This window comes from Crocuta crocuta, unplaced genomic scaffold (genome assembly GCF_008692635.1).
Source record: "Crocuta crocuta isolate KB4526 unplaced genomic scaffold, BGI_CrCroc_1.0 scaffold3, whole genome shotgun sequence".
NCBI classification, from domain to species: domain Eukaryota; kingdom Metazoa; phylum Chordata; class Mammalia; order Carnivora; family Hyaenidae; genus Crocuta; species Crocuta crocuta.
In genome coordinates this window covers 2,649,244-2,670,525 of record NW_027529934.1, presented here as the reverse complement: position 1 = coordinate 2,670,525, position 21,282 = coordinate 2,649,244, and the positions used below count along the sequence as shown (strand labels likewise).

General features: G+C 40.5%; 1 protein-coding gene across 3 annotated transcripts in view; it reads right to left on the bottom strand.

The window, feature by feature from the left end:
- Window positions 1-8,300: 8,300 nt before the first annotated feature.
- The window catches only part of DTL (denticleless E3 ubiquitin protein ligase adapter), a 48,356-nt gene continuing 35,374 nt past the window's right edge, over window positions 8,301-21,282 (bottom strand). Inside the window, exons 14-16 of one of the 3 annotated variants that reach the window (XM_077763182.1) lie at window positions 19,013-19,848; window positions 16,613-16,723; window positions 8,301-8,577 (exon numbers count right to left, since the gene is read on the bottom strand). In XM_077763182.1, coding sequence (XP_077619308.1) covers window positions 16,625-16,723; window positions 19,013-19,848 — 935 coding nt within the window. In that variant the 3' untranslated portion in view covers window positions 8,301-8,577; window positions 16,613-16,624. Of the gene's footprint in view, window positions 8,578-14,734; window positions 14,914-16,408; window positions 16,724-19,012; window positions 19,849-21,282 lie in introns of those variants that run through there. The other 2 variants (XM_077763181.1, XM_077763180.1) reach the window with 2 other exon arrangements.

Here is a 21,282-nt window from a genome sequence, read left to right as displayed (position 1 = left end):
TCTCATTTAAATGATAAGCTACGTGCCAGCTGACAAGGACTTGCATATCACTTTCCATCTTTGGGCCTGTTACTTCATCTACAACTGGAGAATTGAACGGGATGATTTCTAAGGCTCTTTCTGACTGTAAGTTAGATTTATTCTGGGAATAAATCTAATCGAACTGGAATGACATCAGATTTGAATTGTCTTATGGTCACCGGATCCCGAGGTCTTAACACACTGGATGATATACAGAGTCCCAGTCCTAACACTGGTCCCAGAGGAGGGGGTCAGGGAAGAGAGAGAGAATAACTTAGGATGCCTCCACCCTGAAACAATGTTGAACTTCCATGGCTCTGACTGCACTTTTTAGGCCTCTGTTTCCTCAACTGTAAACTGGAACTCTATAAGTCTAGAAGATTGTTAAGATGTAGTTCTGATGTTCTGTGTTGCATGTCTCCTCCTCAGGTAATGTTGAGCCCCGATGGATAAATACAGTGTACTTATTGAACTATCTGCTTGGCATATGTGCAGTGCTACAGTGGAATATGATCCCTATCTCAAGAAGCTCACAATGTATTTTTAAAAATACTGAGGCACACACACAGGAAAGTATAGTATAACATGCAGTACCATCCATTGCCAAACGAATAATACAGACACCACAGGATGGCTCTCTCTGGGCATGCCGCAGTCTGGAGGAGCCACAGTGACAGCCTACATCCCCCTGGCCTTCTGCTACTTCAGTCTTCAGAAGGGGCTTTCTAGGGGTCAGACTGCTGGGTTCAGTTCTGGTTTTGCCATTTGCAAACTTTGGGGGAGCTATTCAGCCTTTGTAAGCTGTAAGGTCAGTTTCCTTACCCTTACGATGGGGTTAATAGAAGTACCCTCTTGCCGAGTTGTTGTAAAGATTATGTGAATTTGCAATAACGGGGTATAGAGAGAATGTACCTCAATATAAGAAAGGCCATAAAGAACAAGCACACAGCTAATATACTCAACAGTGAAAAGCAGAAAGCTTTTCCATTAAGATTAGGAATAAGACAGGAGTGCCCACTCTCACTACTTTAATTGAACAGTGTTAGAAGTCCTAGCCAGAGCAATTAGGCGATAAAAAGAAATAAGACACCTGAATCAGTAAGAAGTAAAACTGTCTCTATTTGCAGATGACATATTACATATAGACCTCTTCCCAAGACTTAACTAAAAAACTGTAAGAACTAATAAACAAATAAAGCTCAATACACAGAAGTCAGTTGTTTCTATACATTAATAATGATCAGAGGGAAATTAAGAAAACCACTCCATTAACAATTGCATCAAAAGAATAAAATACTTAGGAATAAATTTAGCCAAGGTGAATGATCCATATGCTGTAAACTATAAATGAGGAAAGAAATCAAAGAAGATATAAATAAATGGAAAGATATTCCATATTCATAGATTGGAAGAATTAAAGTTAAACATCTGTACTACCCAAGGCAGTCTACAGATTCAATGCAAACGTATTGAAATTCCAGTGGAACTTTTTACAAAAATAGAACAATCCTAAAATTTATATAGAACCACAGAAGACCCTAAAGAGCCAAAGAAATGTGAAAGAAGAACAAAACTGGAGGCATCACACTTCCTGATTTCAAACCGTATTGCAAAGCTATAGTAATAAAAAACAGTATGGTATTGGCATAACAACAGACACATAGAGTAATGGGAATAGAAGAGAGAGACCAGAGATAAACCCAGGCATATATGGTCAATTAATGTTCAACAAAGGAGCCAAGGATATATAATGGGGAGGACAGTTTCTTCAATAGAGGGCTAGGAAAACTAGGCAGCCACAGGCAAAAGAATGAAACTAGACTCCTATCTTACACCATATACAAACATCAACTCAAATAGATGAGAGACTTAAACATAAGACCTGAAAACATAAGATTCCTAGAAGAAAGCATAGAGGGTAAGCTCTTTGACATTGGTCTGGTAATGGTTTTTTTAATTTGACACCAAAAGTAAAGACAACAAAGGCAAAAATAAACAAGTGGGACCACATCAAACTAAAAAACTTCTGAAGAGCAAAAGAAACCATTAACAAAAGGAAAATGGAACCTACTGAACAGGAGAAGATAATTTGTAAATCGTGTATCTGATAAGGGGTGATATCCAAAATATATATAGAACTCACACAATTCAATAGCAAAAATAAAACAAAATACCCTAAACAATTCAATTAAAAAATGGTCAGAGGAAATGAATAGACATTTCCCCAATGATATACAGAGGGCCAATAGATACGTGAAAAAGTACTCAGTATCACTATCAGAGAAATACAAATCAAAACCACAATTAAGATACCACCTCACACTGACTACTGTTAGAATGGCTGTCATCAAAAAGACAAGACATAATAAGTACTGAAGAAGATGTAGGGAAAAGGAACCCTTGTACACTGTTGGTGGGGATACAAATTGTTGCAGCCAGTATGGAAAACAAATATGGAGGCTCCTCAAAAAATTTAAAAATAAAACTCCCATTTGACCCAATAATCCCACTACTGGCTATTTATCCAAAAGAAATGAAAACAGGATCTTGAAGCAGTATCTGCACTCCCATGTTCATTGCAGCATTATTCACAATAGTCAAGGTATTGAAACAAGTGTCCATCAATAGATGAGTGGATAAAAGATATACATTATATACATATATAAAATAATGGACTATATAATATATAAATGGAATATATATAGTAATGTTACTCAGCCATAAGGAAAAAGGAAATCTTGCAACATGGATGGACCTTGAGGGCTTGAGGGCATTTTGCTACGGGAAGGCAGATAAAGACAAATATTGCATGTGGAATCTAAAAACTAAAAAAGAAAAAAAGAAGTCAAACTCATAGAAAAAGAGTAGAAAGCAGTTGCCAGAGATCTGTGTTAGAAAAGTTCCCCTAGTGTAATGACAATCTCTACCTGATGCAGTGATGTCCAAGCCTGTCACAGAGAGACAGATGGCAGTGATGGAGGAGCCCATACCTGTGGCCATCCATGGTTTGGTTCTTAGGTTGGCACAAACCCAGAGGCAAGAGGCAGGGGGTGGGTCAACTGAAAGAGGCAGAGCCCCCAATGGGCTCTAATCACTGTTGTGTTATAGTTCTTGAGTTTACCGCAAACCACTCAGACCTGTTGGATCCCAATTCCTTGATTTCTTAGGGGTATTAATATAAGAAGAGAAAACCTGAATTCCCGAGGAGAAATCCCAAGAAGTTAACAGGGTTTACTTTTTAAGAAAAGTAAAGAGGAAGTCAAGATATTAATGGGGATTCATCTAGAGTTCAGACTGGGGGGCCTTGAATGGATCTAAGGGAGGTTGGAGGGTTTTTGGCAACCAGATTTACAATTAAGGAGCCACAAGTATCCCCAGGAGAGAGTCTTTGGACCTATCTGTTCAGCAGTAACTAACCCAAAGGCTTGTCCCAAGGGCTCTCAGGGCCAGCTAGTGCAAGTTACTAGAGCCCTGTGCTCATGGGATCACAGTTTGATATCTGTGTATATGTCACTGTCCCCACATTAGACTGAGCCCTAGCCCCAGCCAGCAGTCGCACAGGTATATCACCAGGGACATACAGGGGACTGGCTGGGGATCTTGCTCAAAGAACACTCTGGCTCAAACCACACACTTTGATACCTCAGGTTTGGAGCAGTGTCATTGTCACTTCATAGTAAGTTTAAAAGACCATATGATCAGGGAGAGAAGACAGGATTCACTAGTGCCTTTACGCTGAGGCACTAGCCTAGTGCATTGACCAATTGGAATAACTGGCAATTCTTCAGGAAGTAAGTACTCAGAATTCTCTATCTTTGGGGAAACTGCAGAGCTCTTCTTTCTTGAGGGGTCCCTAGGCATTTCAGCCAGACCTGCGGGGCTGGTCATCCAGGCTCACAGTGAGAGCTGTAGCTGAGTGTCAGGCATACAGAACTAGAGGGCTGGGCCTGTGACGGCAGGTCCCAAAATAAGGTGCCAAGCCCTACTTCTCACTTTCCCCTTGTGCCCTGTGAGATGCTGGCACTGCCTTTGGAGCCATTACTCAGCAACCTGAATGTACAGAAATAGGCTGAGTGCACTGACCCAGGAGGCCAGGGTTCTTTCCTCTGGCAGGGTCCTGTCCTGGGGTGGTGGGCCCAGGCAGAGCTGCACGGGGACATGACCGGGCCTCTGATCATGTCTCACCTCCTGCCAGGCAGTAATCCTACCACAGGCAGCTTTACTTAACTGTTTCTAGGCCTTTGAACATGTGTCTCCTTGCCCCTGGACTGTACAGCATGTTAACTGGTGAACATACTTCCTTACCTTCCCCACCTTTTCAATACACACTCTTTCCACCTTCTTATCTTAAATGAATACCTGCCCTAGTTTGCCCTCCAGCCATCTCCAGAGAGGGCAGCTTCTCTCCCTCCCCTGGTTTCAAGGTCGAGAGAACAACTTGGCATTCTCTGAGTTCCGATTTTTTTCCGCAGACTATGCTCCCCCATCCCTCTTGGGCACAACATCCCATCTTACTGGTCACTTATCGATTCAACTGTATTCTGATTTCCAGCACTCTTGTATCCTCTTTAGTGGCTTAATGCCTGCCTTACAGCTTTCTTGGCCACTTCATCCCTGTGAGGTGAGGGGGACCCTCCAGATACCCTGGGTTCACCATCATTTTGAAAAACTACACATGACTAAATTCTGCCCAACCTATGAGTCACAGTGATGAACATGATTTGGATACAGGCACCAGAATGGCCCCTGTCATCTCAAATTCCCACAGCCCTACTTGGACCACAACCTAACCGACTTCTTTCTACTCGTCAAGGTGTTTCTTCCTCCACCCTCCCTAGAATCTCCCACTTCCTCCATATCCAGTTTGGACCTACTGGGCCTGCCGTTTCCAGAGTGCTCATGGATCCCTTTATTCTTCCCTGGGTGCTTCCTTGCTGCCTTCCCATCTTGGCTCATCCCCAACTCAGCTTTCTTTGCCTCTGCTCCCAGATTGCTGAGCTCTGCTGGAACCTGACAAGCTTTGTGTGTGCCTGAGTCCTCAACAAACCATTCCATTAAGAACACGTGTGTCTGACTCTCTTCCCCACTGTGTGTTCTTCAATGTAGGAATTTTGGCACCCCAGAACAGTTATAAAAACTTAAAACTCAGCACACGTCTGGCACTTGTCTAGGTACTGGACACATACTAACTCATTTAACCCCTACCCAATGACAATGAGGACAATACTGTGAATATTTTCACTTGGTGAGCAAACGGGGGCTCAGATAGATGAATTGCAGATGGTCACAGAATTACCAAGGGGCAGAGTCAAGATTAGGGAATCTAGGTGACACATTGTATCATGTCTCATCACAAGATGATGATCACTTCTGCACAAAGTTGGTTGACTTTCATCAGAGCTCCTGCTGCAGTCCAGCAATCTTTTAAATCAACCCCTGTTCACTCCTAATTGGATGTATGTGCATTTCAACTCTGACTCTTTATTATTTTTGGTCAATGTAGATCAGAGACCAAAGGCATGGCTGCAGAAGTCCCGGTGAGCATCTAGAGTCTCAGGGTATTCTCCTGTCTTCTGTCTTGTTTCTGATTCAATCAGTTCCCATAAAGCTTCCCTATGTACAAGATATACCATAGCCCTGGGTCCTTCTAACTACTTAACAGGGCTGCAGTGTCCTGGTCTTCATTCTCTATGGAGGGAAGACAGTGTAATTCTCATAATGGTTATTTCCAGCCATTTCCATGTGAACTGACTTTGGAGGCTGGGATTTAAATCCCTCCTCTACTACTCACTAGTTGCTATGGGCAAATGATTTAAATTCAGACGTTTAGTTTCTTCAACCGCAAAATGGGAATATTAATCCTCTTAAAGGGTTGTATTTATTAAGGAGCCTAGCATAGAGCCTGGCACAGATCAGGCACTCTAAGCATTTGTTCCTTTTCCTTCTCTTCTCCATACCTTCCTTTTGCCTTGCCCATACATTTACTCCATTCTTCCCATCAGAGATCTTTTCCTGACCATGACCTGCCCCCGCCCCCCCGCATCTATCCTCTCTCACTTCTCTTCTCAGCCAGACTCCTTGGAGAGTAAAGCACATTGGCTATCTCCCATTTTTTCCCCTGATACTGCCACCTGGCTCCAATAGTACCCTCTAAGTTGCCAAATGTTGTCATTATTATTATTATTAATAGTAGGGTCAGAGAGAGAGGGAGTCAGACTGAAACAGGCTCCAGGCTCTGAGCTGGCAGTCAGCAGAGCCCGACGCGGGGCTCAAACCCACGAACCGCGAGATCATGACCTAAGCGAAAGTCGGACGCTTAACCCACTAAGCCACCCAGGCGCCCCTGTAGTTGTCATTATTTGTTCTTCATCTTGCCTGTCTTTATTCAGTTGTATTTCCTGAAATGCTATCCTGACCATCTCTTCCTAAAATGACTCCTCACTCACTTCTGTCACTTCTTTAATCATCCCCAAATGCTGGATGGTTTTCCAAGTGTGATTCCCAGACCAGCAGCATCAGCACAGCCTGGGAACTTGTTAGAAATGCAGATTATTTCAAGTCCCACCTTAAACCCCCAGAATCAAAAACTAGTAGGTGCTTGTTCAAGTTTGACAGCCACTGTGTTACACATTCTCTCTCTGGCTAATCTCTGTGAGCTCCCCTTTTAACTATTCTTTTAACATTGAAGATTCTTTCCACTCCAGACTGCTCTCCAGAGCTCCAATTGTATGTATACAACTATCGATGGGGCATCTCCAATGGCTGTCCATTAGGTGTTGCCAAGGAAAACAATCTTTTACAGTTCTCTCATCTCTGTATCTCCCTTCCCCAAATGATACCACTGTTGCCCAGTTACCAGTGCCAGGATCCTGGGATTCATGATGCCTCCTTTACCCACCTAAGAAAACACTAGTTTGCCCTTTCAGGAGTATCTTTCAAACTGGCAATATCCTCATACATGAACCATTCCTTCACTTCAGGCTCCCCTCCTTACTGCTTAGATTACCACAGTCTCCTTCTGACTGGGTGAACTGCCAGAAGGCCGGTCCCTTTCCAATGTACCCTTCACATTGCTACCAGAATCATCTTTCTAAAATAAAAATATGATTGTGCTTATCTCCTGCTTAGTCATTCAATGACTGTCCAGGGTCTTTGACAAAGTTCAAACTCAGTATGGCAGCACTGTAGGGGTGTTTATGCCCGGAGCCCTGTTGGCCTCTGCAGCCTCATCTCCTGTTGGTGTTTTATGTGTTCCCTCTGCTCCAGCTCTAACAGGAAACTGGAACTACTTAAGAGTTCCTCAGACAGGCCACTCTTCCTCACTCCCTCAGACCGCTATTTCCTTTGTGAGGAATATCCTTCTTTCACTTACCTGGAAAATGTTTTTTCTCTAAGGCTCAGCTCAGTCAGCTTTAGTGTGAAACTTTCCCTGAATGCGCAGGCTCAGTTTGATGTGCTCCCACAGGCCCCACATCATGTCTTCATCACAGCCCTCACCACATTGTGTTCAATGTTCTCTTGCCTGCCTGAAGCATCAGGGAGCAGCTTGAGGACAGCCTGTATGTTATCTGTTTAGTGCAATGCTTGATACAAATAGGTATTCAGCAAATAGCTGCTTAATAAGGAGGATTGCTTTCTTTTTTAGAAAGGCATCTACATTTACTGCCTATCTTTTCATCCCAGGCCACATTTCATCCTTATTATGCTGCTGAAAAAGCTCTTGAGAAGGACAAAGACGTGCTGGCCTTATTCAAGCTCCCATCTTCCTAACTTGTCTGCAGCAGTAAACCACATATTTCTCAAAAAATTCTCTTTCCTGGGCTCCTGAACTGATGCTTTTTGAATTCTCTTTGCTTTTTGGTCTGCGCTTGTACTGGTTCCCTTCTGTCTTCACGCTTCTTGCAATTGCTTTGCATCACAGCAAGTCTAAAGGTGGCTGGTGGTGGTGGTGGTGGGATTCTTACTGTGATGGGCTGGCTAGCAGCCTGGCTCCCTGGGAGGGGGGGGGGGAGCTCTGATTTGCAGCTTTTGTTTACTCCATGTGTAAGGACCCTCAACAGGACTGATTTCCAGCTACCAATATTTTAACAACCCGCTCATACAATTCCTGAGTATTTAAGAATTGGCTTTCATGAGCATACCATTGAGTATGCAGAAATGAATAAGACCAGTTTGACATTTCGGAGGATATAATCTGGTGGAGGGAATACAGAAATAAATCTGAGACAAATGTGACAAGCACTACTGAGGGCATTAAAACAAGGCACCACGCATGGGGCTGAGTGGAAGGAAGGTTTTTTTAGGAAAATCTGCGAATAACTCTTACAGGAAGGCAGGAGGGTTTGAACTGGATCTTAAAAATGGTATGTAGAGAAATGGCTAGTAGTAGATCAGGAAGACTAGGGTACAAAGAATGTGGGGTGCCAGAATGGATTCTGCCACTATCTGGTTTTGTGACCTTAGTCAAATTGGTTAAGTTCCCCAGGCCAGTTTCTGCATCTTGAAAATATGAATTTGATTTCCATGGCTTGTTTCTGCCTTGATTTGATGATGGACCTTGGGGAGAGAAAGAAAATATATGTGGGGAAGAAGGAAAAAGGAAGAAACGTACTTAATGTGAAAAATTTAGGAGGTCAAATGCCACAGGACCCTCTCTTCTAACTCGTCCTACCTGCTAGCTTCTGGCTCAGTCCCAGTTATGAAAATCCCAACCCCATATCTGAGCGATTGCACGGTTTGCTAAAGGATCAGTTCTTTTCTTTAAAACTGAATGAATATAGTGAGTGCAAGTCAGTTCATCCTTCTGCTTTGAGGGAACAGAGGATTCTCCTTTTTCCTTAGAAAGTATTAAAAAGATCCCACAGACTTCCCTAGTGCCTCATTCCACTTGAAAACTTGTTATTATCAAATCTATCTAGAATTTCTCTATCCCTACGTCTTACCTAATCGTCTCTATAGAACTATTTAATCTTCATTCCTTTTCAAAAGCTTTTAAAAATCATGAATCATGAAACATACAGAAACATGTGTTTAACATAAATGCAAGACAGAATTGTGATGTAAACACCCATGTAACCAAGCAGGGGAAGAGAGAACATTGCCATATCCTAGGAAGTCCCCCCATCACTTCCCAAGTACAACCTTCTGGGGGGATCCACTGTCTTGATTTATTGTGATCATGATCTTTGTTTTGCCTTTTACCACATATGTATGTACCCTTCCATACTAGTTCAGTATTACATTTTTTGTTAACACTTGACATGAGCAGAATCATATTGCATGCATATGCTTGTTTCTTGCTTTTTTTGTTCACCGTTCTAACATTCATTCATGTTGTATGTAGCTAGTTTATTCTTTTTCATTTCATGGTTACATACTGTTCTATCATGAGTATCCAAGTTTATCCATTCTACTGTGGATGAACATTTGGGTTGTTTCTAGGCTTTGGCCAATATAAACAATACTGCCCTGAACATCTTCGTTTTCGTGCTCAGTGCACGTGAACTTTCCTGGAGTATAGGGGTGAAATTGCTGGGTCAGAGGTTTTGTATATCCTCCTTTCCATTCTTCAGTATCTCCCCTACATTTGTGAGCAAGCCTTTCCCGTTTTCTGAAGAGTTTTAACTTCTGTGCCTCTGTTCCTGTTTTTTCCACATTCAATCATGTTTGTTAATCTTATGTTCCTGTAACACACCTTATCAGTAAGGGTTCTAGCTTCTAGCGCTGGTAGTTAATGGTTTCCTCTCCAAAAATCTAAGATTTTTTTCATATATTACTCAAAGAGGAAATATATTTGGAACATTTTGAGAGTTTTTCTCTTTCAAGTGTGCGCAAAATAGAAAGCATATATTTGATTAATAGGGGGCCAGGGACAAGCTTCTTTCTGTGAGGCATTATATTATGGGAACTAAGACTGTGGGCTTTGAGTCTGACCAAATCCACAAACTGCTGGCTATGTGTCTTTGGGTTAATGACTTAACCTCTTTGTACTTTAGTTCCCTTATCTGTCAAAATATGGGTAACAAATTATACCCACCTATAGGGCAATTCTGTGTGTTATGTGAAGCAATCTATATAAATTTGGTCAAAAGAAGTTTATAAACTTGGTCTTTAGGGAGAAAGACAGGCTTTCAAAATGCCTTCAGGTTATGTAGTGAAGATATATTCTATGGGTTTGTCTCCAGTGTTTATACTGAACCTAACTACTTTTCTCACTCCTTTCTGGGGCAGCTGGCTAGGGTAGGCAAGGGAGATGCTGCCTGTGGCCACAGAACAGAGTGAAGTGAATTGGCCCATTTGGGAATCAAATCCACAGCCCTGACGTTAAGCACTATTCAACTGAGTTCAGTGGGCAACATAACATGGAAAAGGAAAAAGTGAATGGGACTAGAAATACTGTCAAAGTAAACAGGGAGGCAAGTCAAGTTAACAAGTTGCTCTGAATGGCACCTTCTCATGCAATTTGTTGTACAAGAGAGTTGGCTGGAACAGAAACCATTCCTAATCATCAAAAAACCACATTCTAATTTTCCTTATCCTCTAGACTCTGGTTAGGGTTCCAGACTGTTGCTTATATCTCTTGGTTTTAGGACATAGTTTTCCAAAGCCAGAAACTTAATTACAGGTTCAGCACTTTAAGGCCAATACCTAATTGCCTCATTAGGGAGCTGGGAAAGGATTAGCATTGCTATGCTCTTCATACCCCTAACCTGAAGTTACTAATGTTCACTTCGACTTGTCTGTCAGTCAACCCTTGTAGAGATAGTGATTTTTGGACTCTGAGTCTCTTACTTCCACATAAAGTTATCTAAATTCAAGAAGGCTTTTGAGGAAGCAGCATTTCCAACTTGACATCAAATGGTGGGCCAAATAATGACGCGTTACAGAGGCAACAATGCCTACTGGATTTTAGTTTTAATTATTTCAGTTCCTGTATCACTATTATTTCACAGTTACACTTAATAAGCCATACTATTCTTCTTATCAAGTAATTTTTGGAATATTGTGATTATAGGTTATGGAAAAAAGGTGGAAAAGAAATTAAAAAGGGGAATAGTGGTTTGGAATGATTATTGAATGATGTGTTATGACAATATTTGCTAATTTCAAGTCAACATAGCAAGGCCAGATGGTTTATTTATAGTCTGTTTCAGTAATATATATTATCTGGTAGTATATTGCTAGGGGAATGCCTCATTTGTACAATTACTGTACTTTTATACTATGACTTTAAATGTGAGTAGGCTGAGGTGCCTGGGTGGCTCAGTCGGTTAAGCGTTCAACTTCAGCTCAGGTCATGATCTCACAGTTCATGAGTTGAGTCCCGCGTCTGGCTCTGCAGTGACAGCTCTGAGCCTGGAGCCTGCTTTGGATTCTGTGTCTCCCTACCTGCCCCTCCCCAGCTCACACTGTGTTTCTCTCTCTCTCAAAAATAAGCCTTAAAAAAAACAAAATTATAAGTGAGTAGCCAATAACAGGAAAAAAAAAATAGCCCTTAACATCTTCATTTGAACTGATAATTTTGGCACCAACCCAGGAAGGGGGCTGAGCATGGTGGGCCCATCTGTTTACAGAGGTGCAGATGCCAGCTAATAAGAGAATGCCACATTCTGTAAGTTCCTATTTGGAAACAGGGTCTTGAACAGTGGCAGTGGCAGCATAATTTGATGCTCAGATGCCAAGAGAAACCCTGATGTTGCATCTGTCTACCATAATGTCATAGAAACCTTCATGGCTGGTATTTTGGCACTGATGTGACACTGTCAACAGGTACCAAATAGAAGTTCAGGGAAGAATCTCATTAGGTGAGAAAAAAGAATCTAGAGTCTACACATTACTCCTCCATCAAATGTTTGAATCTTGCATTGTACTAAGAGAGCCACATGGCCTGCTTTGAGCTTCATCTCTTATTTGCCTTCCCACTGGCCAGGGAACACAATAGCCTAACAAGTGATCGAGAACTAGCACTAAAGGCCAGCCAGCTGCAGCTTCGTCCCTAAAAGTGAACACGTGTTGAACAGTATAGTAGAGCTGGGGGCAGCAGTCAGGAAGTGGGAGGATGGGCTCTGTGAGCAAATGTGTGACTTGCTTAGAAGTCCAGGATACATACAGATTTGCAAATTATAGCCTCTTTGAACACTGGCTGAGGCCACATATGAAATAACCTCTGTAATTTTCATGTGTACCTGGTGGAAAAGATTCATGAATCTCAAGCACCTGTGAAAGTGTGGAGTTTTTTTCCCCCTCCCCCAGAGGTCTATTTGCTCCTTTTGAAAAGTGTCAGGACTGGGAGGCTGAGGCAACATGAGCAACAGCAAAAAAAACCTTCCCAAGTGATTCTCATTTAATTCCCATACCTTTGAGGACCATGGCTCTAGTGGAACATGAATGAACAGGAACGACTAAGAAATGGAAAGTTAAACCTTTATGTCCATTTATCAAATAAGGATAGACTCCTGCTCTCCCTACTTTGAGAGTAATAGCTAACAGTAATTGTTCAATAAATGGCTATTATGTGCCAGGCACTGTCCCAAGACCTCTACATATAATAACCACATAATCCCATTTTACAAACAAGAAAAATGATTCATAGAGAGGTTAAGGAACTTGCCCAATGTCACACAGCTAGGGCTTGGATTCAAAGCTAGGCAGTTTGGCTATAGAGAACATTTTTTTTTACCCATTATTCACAACATTGTAAAGACTATAATAGAAACATGCAGGAGAAAAACATTTTACTTTGAAAAGTTAAGGTGCTCTAAGAAACTGCTGAATGAAGTACCTGGAGGGATGAGTCTGCATTGCATCCAGAGAACACTTGCCGCATTGATCGCTGTTCACAAACAACTTCACTCAAAGGACTTGAAAATCTGATCTTTGCCTGTTTCTCTCAAATGCTGACTTTAGCCTATTGAAGTACCACAGGTAAAGTGACTCCTTTGACAACCAAAAATAAAGAGAAGAACTCTGCAGACCAGGTGCCTCACACAGGGCTTGGAACCAGGTGATGAATAAAATGTTGACTGAATTGAAAGCTTTCCAGTCAAAGGTACTTTGAAATGTGCTATTCATAGTCCACAAAATGGCTTGAATACAGATTATTTGGAATGTCAAAACAGGAAGGGGCATGTGGCAAGTTAAGGAAATAAAGAGAAATGAAGTATAAATGGAATACTAAATCTTTGAAATTCAAAATAAAGAACCTGGTTATATATCCTTGAAATCCTCTTTCTTGGCTTAGCCAGGAAATGGGAGGGATAAGCTCTGGGGATGGAATAAGCCTACTCTTTAATAATATAATACTTCTTATTTGTGTTCTATGTACTTGCTGTAAGCGTACCGATGTGAACAAGCTGCTTAATATGCTCAGGTGATTTTTTTAAAAGACTGACTTTACCCTACAACATTCCCTAATGACCCTTGCACTTTTTAACAGGCATTTAAACATAGCTCAGAAATAAAAAAAAGGTTTTCTACCACTTTAGACAACAAAATGGGTCCCTCAGAACAATGCTGGGCTGTATTCCTAGTACTACATCTAATGAGGCATTAGACTCACCTCATGTCCACCAAAATGTTGTGTTTGTCCTCCCCATAACTTTTAACCAATATCTAAAGAACTAATGGATAAAGCAGCGTTTTCCATAATTCTCAAGAATTTAATGAGTGACGGTTAGTTAGTTCATGATGTGATAAGATCCAAACCTAGGCAGCCAAAGAATCTCCTAGCTCCTATGAAGTCCTGTTGAGAAGGAGGGAGACCTGATGAGCAAGAGCTCACTGGACTCATATTCAGCCCTTTGACTGCCATGTGGAGGACAATGACTCAGTTTCCTCAACATGACATTCTCATCCAGTCTCTCTTCTGATGCATCTCTGTAAAATGCCACTCATGCTACCTAGTTGTGAACTGATTCTATGAGACTACTTGGTCTTTGCTTTATGAGCAGTGTAAAGGGAAGTCCGGGAAAAATTGACCTGAGAGCAGCAGTTTATCTGCTATGATAGGGTCTCAAAAAGCACATGTTGAATTGATGTATGTCCTATACAAGATCATGATCATAGACTAATGTCAAGCTGGGGACTAAAGCAAACACACACACACACTTTAAAAAGTTATCTCCAGGCATCCATATTGCACAGTTGAGGTTTTAAAAAAAAATGCTTCCTATACTGGGTTTCCCAAAAGTCTTAGTAAGGTTTTAAGCTTTTAGGGCCAGAGATGGCGTGGTGAGCTGAATTCACCCTCTGCCAGTCCAACAGGGGTAGCTACAGATGGTTTTGATTTATCTTCAGTTAAATGTGCAGCCCAGATTAAAGGAAACATTTTAAAGGACTAATTAGTCAACCCTCACAAAAGTAAATTAAGGGCCTGTGATGAAACAGCCAAAGGAAAGTCTAACACAGCACTGCAGCAATAATGCTTGGAGTGTATTCAAATGGAAAAGCTTGGGCTGGAAATACTTGTTTAGAAAAAGAACTACATCACTCCACCCTACTTCATCAAGTAATCCAAGCCATCTTAAGCGCTCAAGGTCTGACCAAGCAAGACAGGTTTATTAAAACCTCTTTCAGCTTGAACTAGATCATATCCTTGGGAATAAACAAATTTTATTCAATGAACAAGTAGAAGGGATTCTTGATTACTACTACAGTTCTTTTGTGTAGACTGCTTCTAGGCTAATGCAAAAAGCTCAGAAAAGGATATCAGATAAGGTAAAAGGCTTTATTATTCAGGATCAGCTCAAAGTCTGACACTGACAGAGGCAAGGATAATTATTATCTCATTACATTTGACCTTTGGCACCCATTTGAAGTACTAGTTTTCCAAGTGGGAGGTGTTACAGCCAGTAGACTCTCAGCGCACATTTACCCCAATTTCACTCGGTAGAGCTGTTAGATGTTCAAGGACACAAAGAATATAATTATCTAGTTATCCTTTTTTCCCCCCACTTGGCTTTCAAAGCAAGAGATAGATATCATTATTAGCAGAAATGGTCATAAACAACACTTTCCCACAGCCTAACATTCAAAAATCAAACACCAATTATAAGTAGAATTCCTAAATATTCAGTTAATGCTATGGAGTGCTTTGTTTCAAAAACAGCAATTCTGTGCCTTCCCTTTACTTATTTTTCTCCTTGGAGAAAACCATGTATAATCAACATACGTAGTTCTGGTTGTTACAAGCTTGACTTATAGGAATGAAAAGAATTAAAAAGTTGTCATTAAGAATAGATTTTTTAAATTATGACAAAAATATGAATAAACTCCACACATTTCTCAGGGTTATGGATAAAATGAATCAAGTTTCATGATAGTTTGGGGAGTCCCTTCCAAGGACGTAGCGCATAGAAAGTACATGGAGCTTGTTTCTATGAGGTTGTAAAGGGGACAAATATAAAACAACAGTTTAGTTCAAGATGATTGCTATGAAACTGTTGGTTAAAGAAGATGCTCAAGATATTTTGTACGCTATTAACTTAGAGTCAGCCTAAACATCTTCTACATTAAATATCTAGAGAAATTTCCATGACTTTTCAGCTCAGAGCTATTCTAGAGCGTCACTGTTTTCTTTCCTCATATATATATGAAGAAAATCCAAAAAATCAAGTTAAAAGCCAAGAGTTGTTTTTTAGGTTCTGGGTTTTCAGTTTAGAGCTATCTTCTTTTATGAAAGTATCAATAAGAAATGATTACTTTTTCTTAAAATTTGATGACATATATTTTGAAAAATTTGCAGCCTTAGAGAACTGAGGACGGATTTCACACCCCAGCTTCAATGCAGGACTATTGATTTTATAAGTATCCTTGTCTACTAAATGGCAAAACCGTAACCTCTTATAGAACACGATGTTGGGTTGCTACAAAGTAAATTGCTTAGTAAAAATATAAGGATCACAGTCTCATATGGGAAATATATTTGGGGGATAAAGGCCAGGTAAAGGTTTCTAGTGTTGTTCTCCTAGTTTCTCCAAAGTGTTGACATTTATCACTGCTCTTAAAATAAAGATGACTTTAACTTAAGAGACCGTTGTTTAACACTGAATCAATATAAACGTACTTATCTGAACGTCACATTTTTACACATACTAAAAACAAAACAAAATAAAAAACCAAAAGTGTAGTGAAAAGATTATATATAAATTTTAAATGAAATTATATTTGTTTGAGGCAGCACAGATCCAGGGGTCCCCAGCAGAAGACTTCTTCAGCCCTTGGCCTTCACAGACAGGCCTCCTGCTGTGACCAGCAGATATTTTCCACTGTGTACCCACAGTCTCAGAGTAACAAGAGACAAGTCTTGCTTTTTGCCTCTATGAGCTGGGATGTCATTATTACAAAGAAGAGGCATAATTTAAAAAGTGAAGACTACTCATTCAAAATGTTACAGAGTGACCGACTTACTTTATGGAATTTAAACACAGCATTCACTCCAAGGATGCTGCATATAAGCTTAGAACCAGAGTAGCGAAACTTCAGAATTGAAAGGATTTTTCTCTGATAATGAAAAATGGTAGCTTTCTTAAAGATCAGTTACTGAATCACTCTGTTGTATTTTTTTTAAGGGGCCAAAGTTCAGTTAACTCACTCAGATTAGAATCTATAATTCTGTTGACTGTTCAGGACTACAGTAGTCATCTTGGGATTTTCTGTGGAAGTATGTGCAGATTTTCCTCATGGAGCTGGGAGTAATAGTGACCTAGAAAAAGAAAGGTTAGATTTCCGAGATTTTGTAAGATAAAGTTCAGCTGTTACTTCAGCAAGTTATCACTAAAGGGTATTTTAAAGTGGGATGCCTAGAAATTTGATTATTCAAGTCCCAAATACTTTGAGGGCAATATCTCTTTTGGCTGATTTGTACTGAATTTAATAAAATTTAATAGACATATATAAGAATGGAGCATAGATTTTTCACGTGAACAGAAAATATTTACCAGTTAAACTTCCTAATAAGACCCAAAGGTTATAATAACCCTCCTCTTTGAAAGAAACAAGTAAATCACCTCCACCCCCCAAATTTACAAATGGGATAGAGATTTAAATGGCAGTGGCTACCCTTCTCTGAGGAAGTCTTATCGTTATGCACATAAAGAAGAAAAATCTCCTAAAGAAACTTTAGCTTCAAAGATTGAAATTATTAAACCAGAAATACATGGGACTGGCACACTATTTTTAAAAGCTTTAAAAATTTACACATTAGTGAAAACAATTTTTCACTGAAATTATTTTTCTAACACATAGCTGAGACCAGATCTGGAAAAAAAGAATTTTGGTTAGAGGCAAAAAACAGATACAAAGATAATTTTAGGGGAAGAAAGAAAAGATTCCAGATAGCTGTTTCTTTCCCATGTTCTGTAGCAAGGTCTTGGTTGGAGTTTGTGCTCGAAGTAATCTTTAAAATATTTCCAGGGGCACCTGGGTGGCTCAGTCGGTTAAGCGGTCCACTTTGGCTCAGGTCATGATCTCACAGTTTGTGGGTTCAAGCCCTGCATTGTGCTGACAGCTCAGAGCCTGGAGCCTGCTTTGGATTCTGTGTCTCCCTCTCTCTCTCTCTCGCCCCCTCCCCCCACCCCCTGCTCATGCTCTGTCTCTCCTCTTTCAAAAATAAATAAACATTAAAAAAATAAAATAAATTTCTAGTTTTCCCTAAAATTATGGGATAGGCTTCAGGAGAGTAGGAGGGGGATATGAGCACTTATTAAACTAGAACTGACTTGAGGCTATCCAACCTTTTAGATTCTTGGCTTGGATTTTAATCATTCTACCACCTTCTCCTTAGCACAGAGCAAGAGCTACTATGAATCATAGCAGAAACTTCACTAACCTACCCCCGCTTTCACTTGCAAACTGATAACCTGAAGCTTTCTAGTCCTTTTGACCTGTGCCCATACTCACCCAATGCTTACAGCTACTTTTCCCTCCACCATTACAATAGGTCCTTTGCTTTTCAAGGTTCACAAACTTCTTTCTGCCAGCAATACATGTTTTTGAAATTATTTAACTTAAATATTATGTCAGTCAATGAAATAGGAGTCCTAAAAAGGTAAGTGAAACTAAGCTGAATGTTTACAAAGTATAGATACAGGTGAATTGCCAAAAATACTAGTGTGAGCAAGGTGATGGTAAAAAAATTTGGGGAAAACAATAAAAACCTGGAAGGATTCTGCATTTAAATTATTTTAAGTATCTAAATTTCACTGTATTTGAGATAGTCATAAACTGTAGTTAACAAACTGTAAATCTATTCATGGATGTTGGTAACTTGCCCATGAATGTCAGTTTTATCTATAAAACGGGGAGGGAACCTATAAAAAGTGGTTGCCAGGGGCTGGGGAGTGGGGAAAATAAAAAGAAAACGCAGGGGTTGGCTGGGGAGGGAATAATGCCAAACAAAGAAGAAGGAAGATATATATATTTATTATTTCTGAGAGAGAGAGAGAGAGAAAGATAGTGTGAGCAGGGGAGGGTCAGAGAGAAAGGGAGACAGAATCTGAAGCAGGCTCCAGGCTCTGAGCTAGCTGTCAGCACAGAGCACGACACGGGGCTCAAACCCACGAACCGTGAGATCATGACCTGAGCCGAAGTTGGACACTTAGCTGACTGAGCCACCCAGGCGCCCCAGAAAGAAGATATTTTTGAACTGATATACTAGAGGATGAAAGCTTTGAGGAATCAGGCACCAGGGCTGAGGGTTATGGGCCTTCACAAAAGGGATTTTAACTGGAGTAAATGGTGTTGCTAGATAATAAAATACAGCAACACATAGTTACATTTGAACTTCAAATATCTTTTAGTATAAAGAATTTTTAGTATAACTATTTCCCATGCAATATTTGTCCTGAACTTTTTTTTAAATATTTTATTTATTTTTGAGAGAGAGATANGACAAGATTTGTACTTGTCTTTGACCTCTTCCAGTTAGAGAATGTATCTTCTCACTGGTCCCTTTCAAGTTAGTAAATGTGTCTTCCCACCACTGCCGACTTACCGGGCCTGGAGAAGTCTTTCCGCTCTGTCTCCTGGAACTGGGGGTCTGGGAGGATGGACTTCGGGGAGATGAATTCTCAGCCTTCCGTTTGGCTGCCATGGCCAATAACCAGTTTTTATTCTCTGGGGAGCTATTCTCTTTGCCTACCACCTCAGACCCTTCTCCACAAGATCCCAAAGGAAGAGGTAGTGTTCCGCAGCTTTCTGAAGCATAAGGACTGGCAGGAGAAGGAGGCTCTGAGATACTCATACTACTAGCTCCTTCAATCTTGCTTGGTTTGGTAGGACCCAGAGAGTCCTTACCAAGGTCTTCCTGGCTACCAGCAAGGCAGCACAGATCCAAATGAAGCTTTTCCACTGGGTCATCAAGCTCAGTCACACAGTTGCAACTCTTCACACACTTCTGTTTCACACTCTCCAGACAACTGGAGTCCAGCCTCCTCTTTACTCGATTTCTGGACTCAGAGCACGCCACTGCTTGGGATGATTTTAGACTCACAGGAATGAGGGCTTTTCTTGGAGACGTGATCTTGGTCTCAGAAGCAGGGGGAGTGATGGGTGGTGATGAGGACGGTGTTCGGGTCATCCAGTTTCTAATGGACATCTTGAAAGACGAGGGTGGCTTGGGAGAGACTGAGGACACGGAACCTCTTCTGCTGATGGGAGACCGGGCTTTGGCAGGAGGGGTTTTAATAGAGAATGTGGGGGTATTTGAAGGAAGAGGGAGGTCTCCTGCACAGCTGGGAGCACAAGCTGCTGATGACGGGGAAGAAATAGATGGACTGCTCTTTGCTCTGGGGGCTTTGGCAGGAGTACTCTGGCTACTTGTCACTGTTACTGAAAAAGAACAGAGGGTCTTTTCAGGAGGAGAAAGCCATAGAAAATCCCTGAATTCTCATCAAGGAAAATTACAGCTAACTTACTCGTATAGGAATGGATTTCCCAGTGAGTAGATTATATAAATTACTTAATTCTTACCACACCCTTTCAGCTTATTCCCTCCTCTTTCCTAACTGCCAGCCTCCCAACCACTCTGTTGTAAAACATATACTTGTAATAATCTAGAAAATACAGAAAAATTAAAGAAAAAAATTTTAAATCATCCAGGTAAACCACTTATAGCATTTTCCCCTATACTTGTGCATGTAATATATATATTATACATCTCAAATTTTTTCTATACAAAAGAGACCATAAAGTATACACTATTCAGTAACCTGCTTATCACGAACATTCCCCACATTAATATAGACGTATATTACAATTTTTAATAGCTACCAAGTATTCTAAGATAACAGCAAGTAATTTAAGTTGTTAATGATATTTTGTTTTTAAAAGTAAAGTTGCCATTAGAATTTCTGTATATGCTTTTGAGCAATGTGAGGGCAGAGAAGCACTGCACAGTGGTTCCCAAACAGAAACGCACGGGTCTAAAATTTGGCACGACCACTTACTACTGACTTGACCACAACCCTTTACCTCCTCTGCTTCTACTTCAGTTTCCATACCTATTAAATGGAGAACTTTTAATGTCTACAAGAAATAATACCATCAATTACTTTTTAAAGTTATTAGGCCTCACTTGGCTTTCCACCTTAATTTATAAATGGCTAATTTCCGCAAGCCAAATAATGCCATTTTCAAAATGAAATGCTTGCTCTCAATAAAGCAAATCAGTGGGCAGAACTCTTCTCTATGTGTCCTGTCTGTCCTTTGTTTACAAGCAATGGCAAGCACTTAAGGAAAATTCTTATAAGCCTCATGCTTCTTCCCACTTCAGCCCTACCACGGACAACTCTGTATATTCTTATTTTTCTTCTGAGCTTTCTAGATTTCTCAAATAGCGTTCCTATCTCCAATAACAAGGAAAGGTCATCAATTATTTCTAAGTCACAAACTCTTTGTATTATAACTCTGATATTTAATTCAGTTTAATTACTGAATTGCATTTATATGCAACTGAATTTAGGATGAGCTGACATAAAAAGACAATCTCTCTTATGGCTAGAAAACAGACTTACAAGCACTAATTTCAGCCATTTAGTTACTCTATATGTTCTACCTTTTTTCAAGCAGTTTTGCCTTGAGACAGAAATTCTACAAATTGTTGCCTAAACTTTCCCCATCAACAATATATTCAGAAGTGGCCAAAGTGATACTGCTCCTTTAATTAAGATCATTACTGCAAAATCCATTCTTGCATAACAGGCTACAGAAGGAGAGTTAGTGACATAAACTGTCTCTGAAGCATCTGGTGACAGTTCTCATACT